The sequence below is a fragment of the Mesoplodon mirus genome, assembly GCF_964341445.2.
Source record: "Mesoplodon mirus genome assembly, chromosome: 19".
NCBI lineage: Eukaryota > Metazoa > Chordata > Mammalia > Artiodactyla > Ziphiidae > Mesoplodon > Mesoplodon mirus.
The window spans coordinates 60,996,594-61,014,977 of record NC_138995.1 but is presented as its reverse complement, the minus strand read 5'-3'; the positions used below and the strand labels follow the sequence as shown (position 1 = coordinate 61,014,977).

At 40.0% G+C, this 18,384-nt stretch overlaps 2 protein-coding genes across 2 annotated transcripts in view; both read left to right on the top strand.

The window, feature by feature from the left end:
* The window catches only part of LOC309794821 (uncharacterized protein), a gene marked incomplete at its 5' end in the record, with an annotated part of 37,250 nt that extends 22,383 nt beyond the window's left edge, over positions 1–14,867 (top strand). Inside the window, one exon of the mRNA XM_082606702.1 lies at positions 7,966–14,867. Coding sequence (XP_082462828.1) covers positions 7,966–9,926 — 1,961 coding nt within the window. The 3' untranslated portion in view covers positions 9,927–14,867. The remainder of the gene's footprint in view (positions 1–7,965) is intronic.
* Positions 14,868–17,805: 2,938 nt separating this feature from the next.
* LOC309794915 (uncharacterized protein) overlaps positions 17,806–18,384 on the top strand; it is a 385,639-nt gene continuing 385,060 nt past the window's right edge. The window contains exon 1 of the mRNA XM_082606850.1: positions 17,806–17,976. The gene's annotated coding sequence lies outside the window, so the exon portion shown is untranslated. The remainder of the gene's footprint in view (positions 17,977–18,384) is intronic.

Genomic DNA, 18,384 nt, shown 5'->3' with positions numbered 1-18,384 from the left:
ATGAAGTTGACTGTGTTTGATAACCTCACATAAGTGGACTCGTATCGTATTTTCTGTGACCGGCTTATTTCATAACATCCTCAGGGTTCATCCATGTTGTAGCACATGACGGGATCTGAGTCTTTTGTTGTTTTGCCTGAATAATCACCTTTTGGTGCATTCATCTGTCAGTGGACACTGGGGTTGCTTCCACCTCTTGGCTATTGTGAATAATGCCTCTGTGAACACGGGTATGCAAATATCTCTTCCAGATCCTGCTTTCCATTTGTTACATATACAGGGAAATGAAATGACTAGATCATAGGTCTCTTAGTCGGTTTTGGCTCCTCTAACAAAGTTCCATAGACTGGGTGGCTTGTTAACAACAGAAATTTATTTCTCACTGTTCTGGAGACTGGAAGGCTGAGATTTGGGTGCCACCATGGTTCGGTTCTGAGGAGGACCCTCTTCCCCATGTCTGGCACAGAGCTCCCCCAACTCTTGGAATTTCCTGAGTGAGAACAGCAATGGGAGCATCTTTTGGTATAATATTAGGTGTCTTGTCCTCAGTTTCTGAAATTACTTCGGAGCCATGAAAGTAGAATGGGTGTCTTGTTATTCATAACAAACCTCCTTAAGTCACAGCTGAGTTTATGGTAATAAGGTGACTTTTGGAAATTCCTTCAAGATGGGGGGCTGTCACCAGGGGAACCAGCCATGTGATTAGAAGGTTGGAACTTTCAGTCTCACCCCTGATTGGAGGGGTTGGAGAGAGGAGCTAGAAATTGAGTTTGCCTTCCAATAGCCACTGATTTAATCCGTCATGCCTGCGTAATGAAGCCTCCATGAAAACCCAGAAGGAGAGGGTTCTGAGAGCTTTCAGGTTGGTGAACACGTGGAGATTTGGGGAGAATGGTGGTTTGGGGGAAGGCGTGGAAACCCCGAACCCTTTCCCCATACCTTGCCCTATGCACCTCTTCCAGCTGACTGTTCTTGAGTTATATCCTTTATAATAAACTGATGATCTAATAAGTAACATGTTTCTCTGAGTTCTATGAAACATTCTTAACAAATAAATCGTTGGAAGCTCTGATCTGTAGGCTGCTGGTCAGAAGCCCTGTGACATCCTGGACTTGAGATTGGCATCTAAAGTGTGAGGTGGAGGGGGCAGTGTTACAACACCAAGTCCTTCACCTGTCGGATATGACTATCTCCAGGTAGATAGTGTCACAACTGAGTTCAATTGTAGGACACCCAGCTGATGCCTGAACATTGCTTGTTGGCGTGGGGATCCACCCCTACCCCCATGATGGAATTGCTGATCAGACCCTTTTAGAATTCCTTCTGTATTCCCAATATTAACCTATTATCAGATACATGATTTGCAAATATTCTTCCCATACCGTAGATTGTCTTTTCACTCTACCGAGTGTGCTTTAATTCACAATACCTTGTAAATTTTGATGCAGTCCAGTTTATCTGTTTTTACTTCTGTTGCCTGTGCTTTTGATGTCATATCTGATAGATCATTGCTGAATTCAATGTCATGAAGGTTTCCTCCTGTTTTCTGCTAGGAGTCTTACACTTTTGGAGCTCATGTTTAGACGTATGTGGTGTAAGGCAGTGGTCCAGCTACATTCTTCTGCATGTGGATATTCAGTTTTCTCAACATCTTTTGTGGAATACACTGTCATTCCCCCACTGACTGATCTTGACACCCTTGTGGAGCATCTTGACACCCTTGTGACCATATACACATTGTTTCTTTCTGACATTTATTTCTCTATTCTGTTCCACTGGTCTCTCTGTCCTTATGCCAGTACCACACTGTTTTGATGAGTGTACCTTTGTGTTAAGTATTTTTTTAAATAAATTTATTTATTTTATTTTTATCTATTTTTGGTTGTGTTGGGTCTTGGTTGCTGTATGTGGGCTTTCTCTAGTTGCAGTGAGCAAGGGCTACTCTTCGTTGCAGTGTGCGGGCTTCTCATTGCAGTGGCTTCTCCGGTTGCAGAGCACGGGCTATAGGGCGCGTGGGCTTCAGTAGTTGTGGCACACGGGCTTAGTTGCTTTGTGGCACGTGGGATCTTCTCGGACCAGGGCTTGAACCCATTGTCCCCTGCATTGGCAGGCAGATTCTTAACCACTGAGCCACCAGGGAAGCCCTGTGTTAAGTATTGAAATAAGGAAGTGGGAGACCTCCAACTTTATTCTCTTCAAGCTTGTTTTTGCTGTTCTTTGTCTCTTGAGATTTTATATGCATCTTAGGATGAAATTATCTATTTCTACAAGAAACACTTGGGATTTTGCTAACATTTGCATTGAAGATGTTGATTGTTTTGGGTAATATTGACATCTTGACAATATTGTATTCCAGTCCATGAACTTGGAATATTTTTGCATTTATTTGTATCTTTCCTAATATTTTTCAGCAATGTTTTTAGTTTACAGTGTACAAATCTTCTTTGCTAAGGTTATGCGTGTTTTATTCTTTGATGTTATTGTCAGTGGAATTGTTTTCTCAATTTTCTTTCAGATTGTTCATTGTTAATGTATAAAAACACACTTGATTTTTACATGTTGGTAATATATCTTGCAACTTTTCTGAATTCATTCATTAGTTCTAGCAGGATTTTTGCAGAATCTTGAGGTCTTTCTCCACATTTGATCATATCCGCTGGAAACAGATAATTCTCTTTCCTTTTTCTATCTGGATACCTTTTATTTCTTTTTCTTCCTATTCTGGCTAGGACTTCTAGTAATTTTTTTTCAGTAATATGTTTTATACAGATAGTGAGAGCATGTATCGTTGTCTTGTTCCTGATCTTCAAGGAAAAGCTTTCAGTCTTTCAGCATGGAGTATGATGTTTTGGCCATTTAATACATGTCCTTTCCTGTGTTGAGGTAGCTGTTTTGTATTCCACTATATTGAGTGTTTTTTATCATGTTAACTTTTTTCAAATAGTTTTCCTGCATCAATTAAGATGATTGTGTAGCTTTTTTTTTTCCTTTTACTCTTTTAATGTGCAGGTTTACATGGAAAAGTTTTTATATGTTGAACCGCCCTTGCATTCCAAAAATATATCCCCCTTGGTCGTGGTATATAATTATTTTAATGTGGTGTTGCATTTGGTTTACTATCGTTTTATTTGTGATTTTTGCATCAGTATTCGTCAGAGATATTGGTTTGTGATTTTCTAGCAGTGTCTTTGTCTGTTTTAGTATTAGAGTAATTCTGGCCTCATAGAATGAGTTTGGAAGTATTTCCTCCACTTCATGTTTTTTTGCAAGTGTTTGAGGAAGATTGGCATTCATTGTTTTTAAATGTTGGGTAGAATTCTGCAGTGAAGCTATCTGGCTTTCCTTTGTTGAATGCTTTTTGATTAGTGATTCAATCTCCTTACTAGGTATAGGTCTGTTCAGTTTTTGTATTTCTGAATTGTTCAGTCTTCAGAGGTTGTGTTGCTAAAAATTTAGCTATTTCTCCTTGTATTTACACATAGAATTGCTTATACTATTCTCTTATAATCCTTTTGATTTCTGTAGCATCAGTTGTAATCAGTTGTAATGTTCCCTCTTTCATTTCTGATTTTAGCTGAGTCTTCTGATTTTTTCTTAATCTTGCTGAGTGTAAATTTTGTCTCTCAAAGAACCAACCTTTAGTTTTGTGATTGTAGTTTTTTTATTTTCTAGTTCCTTTATCTCTAATCTTACTCTTATTTCTTTCCTTCTGGAGCTTTGGCTCTGTTTTGGTCTTTTGAGATCTTTTTTTTCCCCATCTTTTTTTCCTTTCTGTCTCTCTGCTTTTTTTTTTTTTTTTTGAAATTCTTATTCACATGATAAACCAGGATCTCTTTTGTGTACTCCTTTGTATTTTCTTTTTCCCCAGGTCTGTTGACATATAATCAAACATAACATGGTGTAAATTTAAAGTGTACAGAATGATGATTTGATATACATATAATATATTGCTAAATAATGACCACAGCTTAGTTAACACATACATCAATTCACATAATTACAATTTTGTGTGTGTGTGTGGTGAGAACATTTAACATCTACTGTCTTATCAAATTCAAGTATATAATTACAGTATTGTTAACAACAGTCACCATGCTGTGTATTAGATCCCCTGAATGTATTCACCTTATAACTGAAACTGCCAATCCCCAGCTCCTGCAACCACTATTCTACTCTTTTTCTAATCATTTGGCTTTTGTTTTTGTTTTAAAATTCCACTATGTGTGATATAATTGAGGTCATACTGTATTTGTGTTTCTCTCCTGACTCACTTCACGTGGAATAATGCCCTGAAGGTCTGTCCATGCTGGTACAGGTAGCAGGATTTACTACTTAATTTTTTTATTGCTGAATAATACTCCATTGTGTGTGTAACATTTTAAAATTTATTTACATGCTGTTGGACACTTAGGTTATTTCCATGTCTTGGCTGTTGTAAATCATGCTGCAACAGCATGGGAGGCAGATATCTGAGGTAGTGATTTCATTTCCTTTCAGTATGTATCCAGAAGTGGGATTGCTATATCCTATGGGAGTGAAACCACGCACCTCAGATTAGGACTTGAACCCACCTGCCGGGACTCGAACTTGGCCAAAACCCAGATTGGGACTTGAACCCACACAGCTGGGACTTGAACCCAGCCAAAACCCAGAGTCTTCCAACTGAGATCACACACCTGGTTTCAGGACTTGATGAAGCTCAGGTTTTTCACGTCTCATCACAGAAAGAATTCAGTAAGAGACAAAGTGATTGGTAAGAAGTGGATTTATTTAGAGAGGAACACACTCCACAGACAGAGGGTGGGCCGTCTCAGAAGATGAGAAAAGCGCCAGGGTATGGGGTTGTCAGTTTTTATAAGAGCGGGTAATTTCATAGGCTAATGAGTGGGAGGAGTATTCCAGCTATTTTAGGAAGAGGTGGGGATTTCCAGGAATTGGGCCACCACCCACTTTTTGATCCTTATGGTCGGTGTTGGAACTGTCATGGCCTGTAGGTATGTCATTTAGCTTGCTGATGTGAGTGTATACTGAGGCTCAAGGTCTAGTGGAACAAGTTGACTTGTCCGTCATCTTGGATCCATTTGGTTCTAATCAGTTTATGTCATGTCCTCGGGCTGTGTCATTCTTTCAAAGATTGTGCCCTGCCCCCTTCCCTCCTGTTTCAGTCGTTCTTTTTTAAAATATTTTGAGGAACCCTCCATACTCTTTTCCATGGTGGCTGCACCAATTTACATTCCCACCAGCATTGCACTGGGTTCCCTTTTCTCCACATCCTCACCTCCCCTTATTATCTCTTGACCTTTTGATGATAGCCATTCTACCAGGTGTGAGGTGATAGCTCACTGTGGTTTTGGTTTGCATTTCCTCCTAAGGAAGGAGCTGGAATTTGGGAAGCTTCCTCCCAGTTGTGGTGGTGGTTTTCTGTAGTTTTTATTCTCTATTTCATTTATTTCTGATCTACTTTTTTCTACTTCTGCTAGCTTTGGTCTTTTTTGTTCTTCTATATATATATATATTCCACCTATAAGTGAGATCATTCAGTATTAGTTTTTACGTGTGACTTATTTTACTGAGCAATACTGTCAACGTCCATCCATGTTGGTACAAATAGCAGAATTTCCTTCTTTTCTGTGGCTAAATAATATTGCATTGTGTATGTCTACTAGATTTTTTTAATCCATTCATCTCTTGGACACTTAGGTTGTTTCTATGTGTTGGCTATAGTGAATACTGCTGTAATGAATATGGGAATGCAGGTATCTTTTTAACAGTGATCTTATTTTGTTCGATATATACCCAGCAGTGGAATTGCTGCATTATATGATAGCGGGGTGGTTTTTTTTAATATTTTGAGGAAATTATATACTGTTTTCCATAGTGGCTGCAACAGTTTACATTCTTCCCAGCAGTGATCCCTTTTTTCCACATTCTGCTCAACACTTGTTATCTCTTGTCTTTTTAAAAAAATATATTTATTTATTTATTTGGTTGTGCTGAGTCTTAGTTGCAGCCGGCGGGCTCCTTAGTTGTGGCATGCAAACTCTTATTTGCGGCATGCACGTGGGATCTAGTTCCCTGACCAGGGATCGAACCTGGGCCCCCCTGCATTGGGAGCATGGAGTCCCATCCACTGCACTACCAGGGAAGTCCCTCTCTTGTCTTTTTTGATGGTAACCCATCTAAGGGGTGTGAGGTGATATCTCACTGTGGTTTTGATTTGCATTTCCTCCTGAGGGCAGATCTGGGTATTGGGAGGCTTTCTCCTATTCATTCTCACAGCAATGTGCTGGGGAGTGAGTGAGTCAAAGGCAAGCAAATCGTCATGATCTTTCTAACACGTTTTGGGGGTAGTCGTTTGTTTGAGTGCTGCAGCTTTATTACTGGTTTCCAGAGTTTTCCCAAAAGATTTTTTTCCCTCTTTGGCTGTATTTTGTCATTAACTGGGTGTCTCCATGGGGTAATCATTGCCTTGAGTTTATTGGTCTTACCGTCTTGCTGACATCACTCCTCATGCCTTTTATATGGTGGAGATTGTGTTAAGAGATCCAGGATATGAGTTCAAGTAATTAGAGACCCCAGGAAAAGGGAGACTATTATTTTTAATATCAAACAAAGAGTCTTAGATTTCTTTTTTATTTTTTTATTTTATTTTTTTGTGTGTGTGAAATTTCCTCTCACTGTTGTGGCCTCTCCCGTTTCAGAGCACAGGCTCCGGACGCGCAGGCTCAGCGGCCATGGCTCACGGGCCCAGCCGCTCCGCGGCATGTGGGATCTTCCCAGACTGGGGCACGAACCCGTGTCCCCTGCATCAGCAGGCGGACTCTCAACCACTGCGCCACCAGGGAAGCCCCCTTGTATGTTTTTATTTTGCAGTATATTCTCAACAGTGTTGCCTCTGACCTTAATTAGTAAATTTTCAAAGCACATTACTCTGTATCACATATAATTTGGTGCCAGTGAACAGGATAATTGAAGCGCACTGCATAGAGAGGGAATTCCTCCATTAATTGACTGATATAACTGCAGCCATGAAATCGTAACTGTGACTTCTGACTTCTTCCTCCAGCTCTTCTTTATAATGTTATGTATTTTCCTGACATGATATTGCATGAGTCGGTGATTTCAACGTAACTCCCAGTTCTCATATTGTGTGCTCCTTCTAGAATATAAGTCCTTTCTTTATTCTAAAGGGGGAATGTTAAGAGTTCCACAGAGTAAAATTTTCTATAATATGGTGACTTATTATTTATGCTGGCTTTATCATGATTTACTAGAATATTTATCAATTTATATTGTGATTTATAGATGATGTTTTTTCAGCATGTATTATGCAATATATCTGACACGCACCACTTATTAATGCTGTAAAATGCCTATTCTCAATGGGTACATGTGGATTTATAATGTGTATTAAGATAAATATTTTGTTTTCTTATAAATTGTTTTATTGATTTATTTTCTCAATGCTACAATGGTTGTGATTCTAAACTGCGAGTTATTTAGATTATTCATTAGATAAGCTTGTTTTGGATTATTTACCATTACAGTGCATTGTCCTTTAGTACTTATTTATGTACAATAATTATGCATAAAATATATATTACGGTTTTTTCTCCTCAGTTATGAGACAGCAGTATGTTTACTCCCAACAGGCATGTGATCTTTGTGGTCATGGTGGAAACTACCCTTTCTCTGAGAGCTAAGTTTGCACAATGTGAGTGTTTTTGTCGTAGGGTGTTTGACTAGGCTACCCTAAAATTAATTTGAATTACATGTGATTATTCTTTCATTAATAAAGGATCCTGTTTCTTTAGTGTGTCAAAAAATTTGAAGATCATGGTTGGGAAGTTTTATAACTCTGTTCAGGATAAGTATTACCTTTGGCGTCATATCACGTTTTCAACATGAAACATTTATTTACGATCTGTAATTAATAGGATACCTATGTTTCTTTATATCTTGTAGCTGTCTCTCATATACATATGATCAAGAAATTAAAACCAAAAGCGAACAGTGACACAGGAGAAGTATTCCGAACAGTGATGTTGGGAAGACATGAAAGCCATGAAATCAGAGATTTTTACTTCAGGAAGATCCAGGAAAACATGCATATGTTTGAGTGTCAGTGGAGAGATGATGAAAGAAATTACAAAGGAATGCCTATAACCCATAGTGCAGATCTCACTGACAGAAAAAATCAACATGGTGGAAGGGATACTGGGAACAAACTTATTGAAAATAAGCTTACATTAAGCTTTCGGGATGACCCGCTTATATTTAAAAGTGAAGAGAAATTTGATGAATTTAATCAGGCTGACAAGAGTATCAACAGTAGTACCTCATTTTTACCACGTCAGTCAATTTCTCCTATTGTCCAAACCAACATTTCTAATACATATAAGAATGACTTTATGCATCCTTCAATACTGACACAAGACCAGAAAGCATACAGGGAAAAACCTTACAAATGTAATGAGTGTGGCAAAACCTTTCCTTATGGCTCAAACCTCAGTAGACATCAGTTAATCCATACAGGAGAGAAACCATATAATTGTGATGTATGTGGTAAGGTGTTTAGTCGAAATTCATACCTTGCATGTCATCAGAGAATTCATACTGGAGAGAAACCTTACAAATGTAAAGAGTGTGGCAAAGCCTTTAATCAGCGCTCAAACCTCAGTCGACATCAGGTCATCCATACAAGAGAGAAGGCATATGAATGTGATGTGTGTGGCAAGGTCTTCAGTCGAAAATCAATCCTTGGAAGTCATCAGACGGTGCATTTTGGAGAGAAATCTTACACATGTAATGAGTGTGGCAAAGCCTTTAGGAAGCATTCAAGCCTTACTCAGCATAAGAGGATCCATACTGGAGAGAAGCCTTACCTGTGTGTTGAGTGTGGAAAGGCCTTTAGGAAGCATTCAAATCTTACACAACATAAGATAATCCATACTGGAGAGAAACCTTACAGATGTAATGAGTGTGGCAAAGCCTTCAGTGTGCACTCAGCCCTAAAGAACCATCGGATAATCCACACAGGAGAGAAACCATACAAATGTGATGTGTGTGGCAAGGTCTTTAGTCGAAATTCAGTCCTTGCAAGTCATCAGAGGCTGCACACTGGGGAGAAACCTTACAAGTGTAATGAGTGTGGGAAGTCATTTATTCAACGTTCACTCCTTTGGATTCATGAGAAAATTCATACTGGTGAGAAACCTTACAAATGTGATGAGTGCGGCAAAGCCTTTCCCGTGCGGTCAATCCTTACCCAACACATGAGAGTCCATACTGGAGAGAAACCTTATATATGTGTTGAATGTGGCAAAGCCTTTACAAAACATTCAAATCTTACTCAACATAAGACAATCCATACTGGAGAGAAACCGTACAAATGTGATGAGTGTGGCAGAGCTTTTACCCAAATTTCAAGTCTTAGTAGGCATCAGAGAAGGCATACTGGAAAGAAACCAAATAAATGTAGTGTGTGTGTCAAGGCTTTGATGCAACATTCACAGCTTTGGGGTCATGAGAGAACTCACACTGGAGAACTCAAATGCAATTTATGTGGCAAGGCTTTTATCCATCACTCAAGCCTTGCGGCACATCAGAGGATTCATAGAGGAGAAAGACCTTATAAATGTAATACATGCGATAAGGCTTTTATCCAGAATTCACAACTTTGGCGTCACAAGAAAACTCATATTGGAGAGAAATCTCATAAATGTAATGAGTGTGGCAAAGCCTTTACAGATAGTTCACATCTTAATCGACATAAGATAATTCATACTGGTGAGAAACCTTACAAATGTCAGGAGTGTGGCAGAGCTTTTACCCAATTTACAAACCTTGCTAGGCATCAGAAAATACATACGGAAAAGAAACATTATAAAGCTGATACATGTGGCGGTGCTTTTATTAAAAGCTGAAGCTTTGGGGATCATTGGAGAATTCATAGTAGAAAGAATATAATACAAATAAAAGGATTGAGATAAAACTTATGCAGGTGGTCAAGCCTTAAAATCAGAGACTCCATCAAGGAGAGAAATCATATAAAACTTAAGTATGTGGCAAAGCTTGCAACGAGGCTTGTGGAGCATAACAGAATTCTTACTAGAGAGAAACCTTCCAAATGTAATGACAGTGATCAGCTTTGTCAGAAATGTGTACCTTTGTGGTCATGAATGAATTCACATAAGATAGAAACTGTACAAGTGTGTCAAGGCCTTTAAGCAGTGACCTCAGGATACACCACAAAGAATTCATACCAGAAAGAAACATTACAAATGTAACAAAGGTGATAAAGTGTTCAACCAGTGCTGTCAATCGACTTACACATAAGAAAATTTATACTCGGGGAACTAAATCTGCCAGTGGAGAAAGGACGTCTGTGGGAAAGTTTAATTATCTTCAGTTTGTGAAATTTTTAAATTCAGTTATTTGAGGTTTCTTGAAAAAGCTACATTATTGTTGATGATCTGCAACCTGAAGTTAGAAACCTGTTGATGTCATAGTTTCATTACATGCTTTTCATTTGTCACCATGATGGTTTCAGGGAAGGGATCAGTAAGATGAAAGGACCTACTTCTTGGGAATTCCCTGGCGGTCCAGTGGTTAGGACTCTGCACTCTCACTGCCAAGGACCCAGGTTCAGTCCCTGGTCAGGGAACTAAGATCCCACCAGCTGCGCTGCATGGCCAAAAAAATAAAAAAGGACCTACTTCTTTAGGTGGGGTTTATTCATATCCGTGTAACCTAGAAAAACTAGGACACAATTTTAAGATACAATATGATATAAATTTGAGAGCCTGGGGAGTGACAGAATAGATGAACACTAATAATACATTATTTGGCTGTTTGGGTTGAATGGCATCTATAACAGTCTCTTTCCATGTTAGACTCAAACAACTTACAGTTTTGAAAATGTATACATAATTTGCATTTAGCTATTCACTCCATGGTGTATCCTAGATTATTTCTGTGGCTATAATAAAAATACAGTGAAATTTCAGATTCTCACACCCTAATACCTGCCTCCCCATTCATGGATATACACGATATGATTATAGTTTTGCCTGCCTTTTTGTGTGTGGAGGCCAAAATTAGACCCATGGATTGCACCTTTACATGAAGTGAAAATAGAAATATAGTAAGGATACGAAAAATATAAGAAAATAGAAGAAATTTCAGAAGTAAAGATAAATATAACAGCCTATTTTTTGTAATTGGAGCACTCAGGGAAATAATTTGAAAGGATCGGTGTTCATGAGTTTCCTTTTAAGAATGAACATACACAATGAGAATTTTTTGGATAGCTCATATATTCACCCTGTAACACATGTTTTGTTACCTTGAACTTGTGCTGACTCTGCTGGAAGAGGACAGCCCCACTCAGGTTTTGGATGTCCGGACTAATGCTTCCATACCCAGAGTGTTTGCGTGTGAATGTTTGTTACTTAACGAGCCTTTCTGGGGAGAGCACGGTAGACTTCTCAAGTTGTTCCAAAAATGGCTACAGAGAGCAGAGAATGGTGACTGGCTTGTGTTAGGGTGGATACAGGACCAGGCTGGAGTGCTGGTGCTTTCTTGTGGTGTGAACCTACAACTGCTGCCAAGGGAGGGAGCATTCAGGCTTTATCATCGCCTGCCCTGCCCAGTTGGGCAGAATCAGAAGAGGTTTTAGTGAGGCTTAAAGGTGGTGGTAGTCAGACATCGACAATGGAAACAGACTCTTTCGTATAAAACTGAATGTTTACACTTGAAACTCCTGAATTCTTGGTTGGGAAGAGACAACAGTTTTCATCCTGTGATAACATACTTGCTCCATTCCTTCTCCTGATGCACACATAGGTCCCATTGCACAATATGATGATTGAAAATGGTTGTGAAATCCTATTTACATAAATTGCCTAAGATATTTTCATACTTGTTTCATGAAAATATGTGGAAGTGTGTATGAGACAGTACATAATGATTCAATATTTTTTCATAATAGCCATTTTTGAAAGGCTATAAAAATCTATTTGAAGTTACAGTAATAAGCAATATGTTGCATAGTTTCTAAACTGTAGAAACATTCCATTTTGTTAGTCACATTTATCGTCTTTTTAAAATACTGTTTAGCCCAATTTGTGTACTTAATTTGTATTTCCTTTTTATGGATTCAGTGAAAAATCTGGAGGATGCATAAATCAAGTTATTTTCAGTTTTGTGTAGTATGAAAATGTACATGGAGCAATGACAGGTACAAAGCATGTGTTATATAAACACAAAGAAAGAGGCCTCTCACGTTTTTTTAATTTAGGTTGAGAGAATTGAAATGATACGAGATAATGAACTAAAGTCTCAGAATGTGGAAGCAGGAGGCTTGTTGCTAATGTGCAGGTGCGTCACTGGAATTTCTGGAAACTCGATATGTTAATTTTATCTTACAATGTATCTCTTCAGTTCCTCCCCATCTTGCCCTTATTCCTGTCATCTTTTCCTTCCATTAGTACAATGGAAACTGGAACTCATATCCCCAACACCTTGTAGGCCATGGTTAGTATAATAGAGCAGATCTCTTTCCTGAGCTTGATATGGAGATACTAGATTTTGTTTTGTTGAGGTATAATTTGCGTACGATAAAATGCACACTTTTTAAGTGCACGGTATGGTAGGACTTGTATATTTACAATGTCCAACCACAGTATTTTCATCATTCATCACTCCCCTGTAAAAAACAAAAACCTGCACACTTTAGCAGTTATTCCATATTCCATCTCCAGCCACAAGGAAACATTAAGTTACCTTCTGTCTGCATGAATGTGGCTCTTTGGGGCATATCATATAAATTAAGTCATATAACGTGGCCTTATTTCTCTCTTCTTTCAGTTAGTTTACTGTCTACAAGGGTCATCCATATTGTAACATTTATTAGTGCCTCATAACTTTTTATTGCTGAGTAAGTAATATCCACAGTTTGATTATCCAGTTGTCACTCATTGGAGGGGTTCTTTACACATTTTGGCTGTTAAGAAAAATGCTTCTATGGACATCTTTTACAAGGAGTCTTTGTGGGTATGTGTTTTCCCTTCTCTCAGGTATATTTGTATAAGAGTAAGTTCTGATTGTGATATTGTGATTTATGACATATAGATTTGGTCATTCAGATGAGTAATGCGTTACTTCCACTCACACTCTATTTGGCGAAACTGTTCTCAAGGTCTTGCCTAGTTGCACAGTGGCTGAGAAATTAGGGGAACGCATAGCTCTTGATGTGGAGCAGTTAAGAGTGAAGAAAGTCATTATGTTGGTGTAATTACCAGGCAACTATATGTGGAAATTAAAATGAATAAAAGTTAAAAATATAATTGATAAGTATAAGGTAAGAATTATTTCATGTCTTTCAGAACAAACATAACTTTAAAATAACATTTTAAGTTCATCCTCAATTGAGTATGTTTGCCATTTCCAGGGAAATCCTGTTGACATCTCTGCTGCTTCATGGGAAATATTTATTGTAGATTTCCCAATTCTGAACATCACTGAGTTACGATATAACAGTTATATTTCCATTAAGTTATAGTCCAATATGAAAATACATTTAGAAATGACATTAAACTATTTCCCAAGTACAAGCCTTTCGTATGTCTCTCACTGTCAGGGAGGATGGCATGAATGAATAACATCTCAAAATGGATTTTTAAATTTCTTACCCTGATACTAGAATCAGAATATCTGTATTAAAACTTGAAGAATTATTATTTTTTTAATTTATTTTATTTTTTAATTCATTGTGGGCTGCGTTGGGTCTTCGTTGTTGCGCGTGGGCTTTCTCTAGTGCAGAGCGGGGTCTACTCTTTGTTGTGGTTCGCGGGCTTCTCATTGCAGTGGCTTCTCTTGTTGCGGAGCACAGGCTCTAGGCGCTCGGGCTTCAGTAGTTGTGGCACACGGGCTCAGTAGTTGTGGCACACGGGCTCAGTAGTTGTGGTTCACAGGCTCTAGAGTGCAGACTCAGTAGTTGTGGTGCACGGGCTCAGTTGCTCCGTGGCATGTGGGATCTTCCCGGACCAGGGCTCAAACCTGTGTCCCCTGCATTGGCAAGCAGGTTCTTAACCACTGCGCCACCAGGGAAGTCCCTGAAGAATTATTTTAGTTTGTTTAGGTTGAGATGAAGCTGAAAGGAAATAAATCTTCCAATTTTAAAATAAAAAATAAACTTTCCAGGTACTTTCAGAATGAATGTATAATAAATTTGAAATTACATTATATTTACATATTATTGATATGTATATGATGAAGTGAACAAGTTTATCTCAAGTGTGGAATAGAATAAAAATTATATAAAAATGCAATTTGATGAATTAAATCATATTTTAAAGGCAAGACAAGAAAAACACCTGCTCAACATTAAAGATCAACTTTTATTCTTCTGGTGCTAACTACGTAACTCCTTAAAAGATAACATTCCTTTCTCAATCCTGTAAGGGGTCATGGTGACTCACCACCTGTGTTACACATGCAGACATCTTTAGTGAACTTTATGTACAATGTCAATCTACTATTTCCCTAAAAGATAACAACTGGTTCAAAAAATAGGCAGAAGATCAAAAGAGACATTTCTTCAAAGAAGACATACAAATGTCCAATCAGCACAGGAAAAGATGCTCAATATCGCTAATCATTAGAGAAATGCAAATCAAAACTACAAAGAGGTATCACCTCACACTTGTCAGAATGGCCATCATCAAAAAGTCTACATATAATAAATGAGGGAGAGGGTGTGGAGAAAATGGAACCCTCCTACAGTGTTAGTGGGAATATAAGTTGCAGCAGCCACTATGGAGAGAACAGTATGGAAGTTACTTAAAAAACTCAAAATAGGGCTTCCCTGGTGGCGCAGTGGTTGAGAGTCCGCCTGCCGGTGCAGGGGACACGGGTTCGTGTGCCCTGGTCCAGGAGGATCCCACATGCCGCGGAGCGGCTGGGCCCGTGAGCCATGGCCGCTGAGCCTGCGCGTCCGGAGGCTGTGCTCCGCAACGGGAGAGGCCACAACAGTGAGAGGCCCGCGTACAGCAAAAAAAAAAAAAAAAAAAAAAAAAAAAACCTCAAAATAGAGTTACCATATGATCCTGCAATTCTGCTCCTGGGCACATAGCTGAAGAAAACTCTAATTCAAAAAGATACATGCACCCTAATGTTCATAGCAGCACTATTTACATGGAAGCAACCTGACTGTCCATCGACAGATGAATAGATTAAGAAACTGTGGTATGTATACACAATGGTATATTACTCGGCCATAAAAAAGAATGAAATAGTGCCATTTGCAGCAACATGGATAGACCTAGAGATTATCATGTTAAGTGAAGTAAGACAGAAAGACAAATATATGCTATCACTTACATGTGGAATCTAAAAAAGTTGATATAAATGAACTTATTTACAAAACAAACTCACAGACATAGAAAAACTTATGGTTACCACAGGGGAAAGGGGGAGTGGGGGGAATAAATTAGAGGAGTGTGGGATTAATATATACACACTACTATATGTAATATAAACAACAAGGACCTACTGCATAGCACAGGGAAGTATATTCAGTATCTTGTAATAACCTATAATGAAAAAGAATCTGAAAAAGTATATATTATATATATATACTTTAGGATATATATAATATATAAATATTATAATATGTTATATGTGTGTGTATAACTGAATCACTTTGCTGTACACCTGAAACTAACAACATTGTAAATTAACTATACTTCAATTTTTTTAAATGTTTTAAAAAAAGAGATAACAATTGGTGCAGAACAGACTGGGTCTGACAACCTTGGGAGATAATGGGTCGCACCTAGTGGAAGTTCGTAACTTAAATACTTAACTTAGGACCTTATTAATGATAATAACTATACTACTTGTATTCTGCCTATTTTACAAGATTATTGTTTCTTGCATTACCAAATGTGTGACCGAGCCTCCAATAAAAATAATAGTGACCATGTGACTTGAAACAGTTGACCAAATATAGTCCTATAAGATCAATGATTGTAATAGTGTAACTCTAGATATGGGAAGAAGCAACAAGAGGGAACCCGGGCCATAACAGACTAGTAAGATAGGCGGTCCAGAGGCTTTTGTCTACTGTTAAGAGGGCTTAGTCCAGTTACAGCACATCGAGTAGCCCATCCACAAAATCTGACCTGACCTGGGAGTGAGCATTCTTAGCACTGTGGGACAAATTGGTCACGAAATGCCTCCCAAAACTTGGTTGAACTTAAGACCGAAAGGGAAGGGGTTTTTAAAATAGAGAATGTTGCTCACCATCCAGTTCTACAAGAAACAAGACGTTAGCCACCGCAGTCACTGAACTACAGCCACCCTGACAGGAATTCAGGGCGAAGATCAGGATGAGGCACTCTCTGCTCTGGGAAAACTGGCAGAACTGGCCCACAGCTAGATCTTTTTAGGAGACAATTTTATGAACCCAGTTTCTTGCATCTTTCCATAGTTAAAAAAGCACTAAAACCATTAACTAAGACAGCTGTTCTTCACCAACAGCAGTAACCTTCCAATACGCGTGCTTGTATTGCACTGTATCTCTTCCCCAAAATCACATATATACATACTGGCTTTCACCCTTACCTCTTCCGAACAGTCCTCAGAGCTCTCTGAGAGACTGTCTCCCGGGTTATGATCCTCAGATTGGCTTAAATAAAATATTCCATTTCTTCCTTAGATTGACTATTGACTTTTTTTTTGTCGACAAATTTATACAGTTCATAAAAAACTTTTGCTCTTTTTTAAAGCAAAGATTAGGGACCTAAATTGTCACTGCTTAGCCCTCCACTCCTCACATCCAGGTCTTGTCCCCATCAGAGTCTCTGGAACTGAACACAGTTGAATTTGGCCTCCTGGGTGAATGGAGACTAGAAACAAAATGCTGTTCACAGCGTTTTAGTATTAAAGAGCCCATTCTACCCAGGGAGAGTTTTGTATTTCATACTCTAGCTTGTAATCCCTACAGAGATAACTCCAGTTGCTGTTTATTTAAACTGCTTAAATTAATTCTAACTGCAGGAAATGTTCCTGGCTCCAAACACCACCCCACATCAATCCCTCACTGAGATCCCAGTTCTCTCAGTTCAGGACGGGCGTTCAGCCCTCTGGCAGAAATAGGTTCTGACTTAAACCGTTTTCAGCTTGTTAAAAAGAAAATACCTTAATTTCCAAACCAAGTGGCCCACCAAACTGTAAGCTTTTACTGTAAAACTATTAAAGACAATAACTTAAACTAAGCTGGAAGCAATGCTACCTCACACGACACAAAGACCCTCAAGCATGTCTAAACTTCGAAAAGCGCTTGGCTGGGAAAGAGACGCGCAGACCACGCTTCTAGCCGGCACGCGCCCCTCCCTCTCGCAGTCGCTGCGCAGGCCTGGGCCCCTCACGCCCCGCCCCTTGGTGGTGGTGCTCCGCTCAGGTCCCGCCCGTAGCCCGTATGTGCACGCGCAGGTTCTTTCAGACCGGGAAGCAAATAGTGCGGAGCGAAGGTCACACTGGGAGCCGTGAGTTAACATTGTTTTTCTAGCTTAAACCTGCGCCTCGCAGTCCCCTCTCCAGACAGACACTTAAAATGAGCAGTTTCGAGGCAGGGGGAACTACCCCTCCCTCCCCATCACCGGCCCCGCAGCCCGGCGTTGCCTGCACTGGACTCGGCTCCCTCCTCGCCCCGCCCTTCGCCGATGGCGCCCAGGCCCCGCCCCCGGAAGCCCCGCCGGAGACTCTGCGCGCGCAGCTTTTTATGGACCGGGAAGCGGATAGTGCGGACTGGAGGTTGCACTGCCCAGCGTGTTTCTCGTTTGTAGTGTAAATCTGTGCTGCGCGGTCCCGCTGACTCCACCCTCAGGGTCTTGGGAGTCACTACGGACCTTAACTCCCAGCAGCCGGCCCTCCGACCCAGTAAATCCAGACGTCGCTGTTACAGGTCGGGTATGTTTTCCTTTGGGTTTGAAATCGTTCTGAGGCGGGTCCCGGTGCCCTTGGCTTTTCTACCTTCGGTCCAGGTAGACATCTCTATTCGTGACATTTTCCTGCTTTAAACCCTTTACTACCTCCGCCTTCCCCTATAAAGTCCTCTTCCGCGAGGTGGATTCGCGCCCCGCAGCTTCGCCCTCTCGGCCCTTGGAGGGCAGCGCCGGCCGCCCCGCTCCCGGACAGGCCGCGTCCTCTCCCCGGTCCTGGGGTTTTGCAGAGCCCGCCCCTCTCCGGAGACCCCCTCCCTCCCTCCCCGCCCCTCTGTCCTCGCGTCTCCTCAGGCCGGTCCTTCTGCTCCCCAGACCTCCCCTTTCTAGTCACCCCGGAGGTGACCTGGGCCAGCCGTGTGACACCACCTCCATT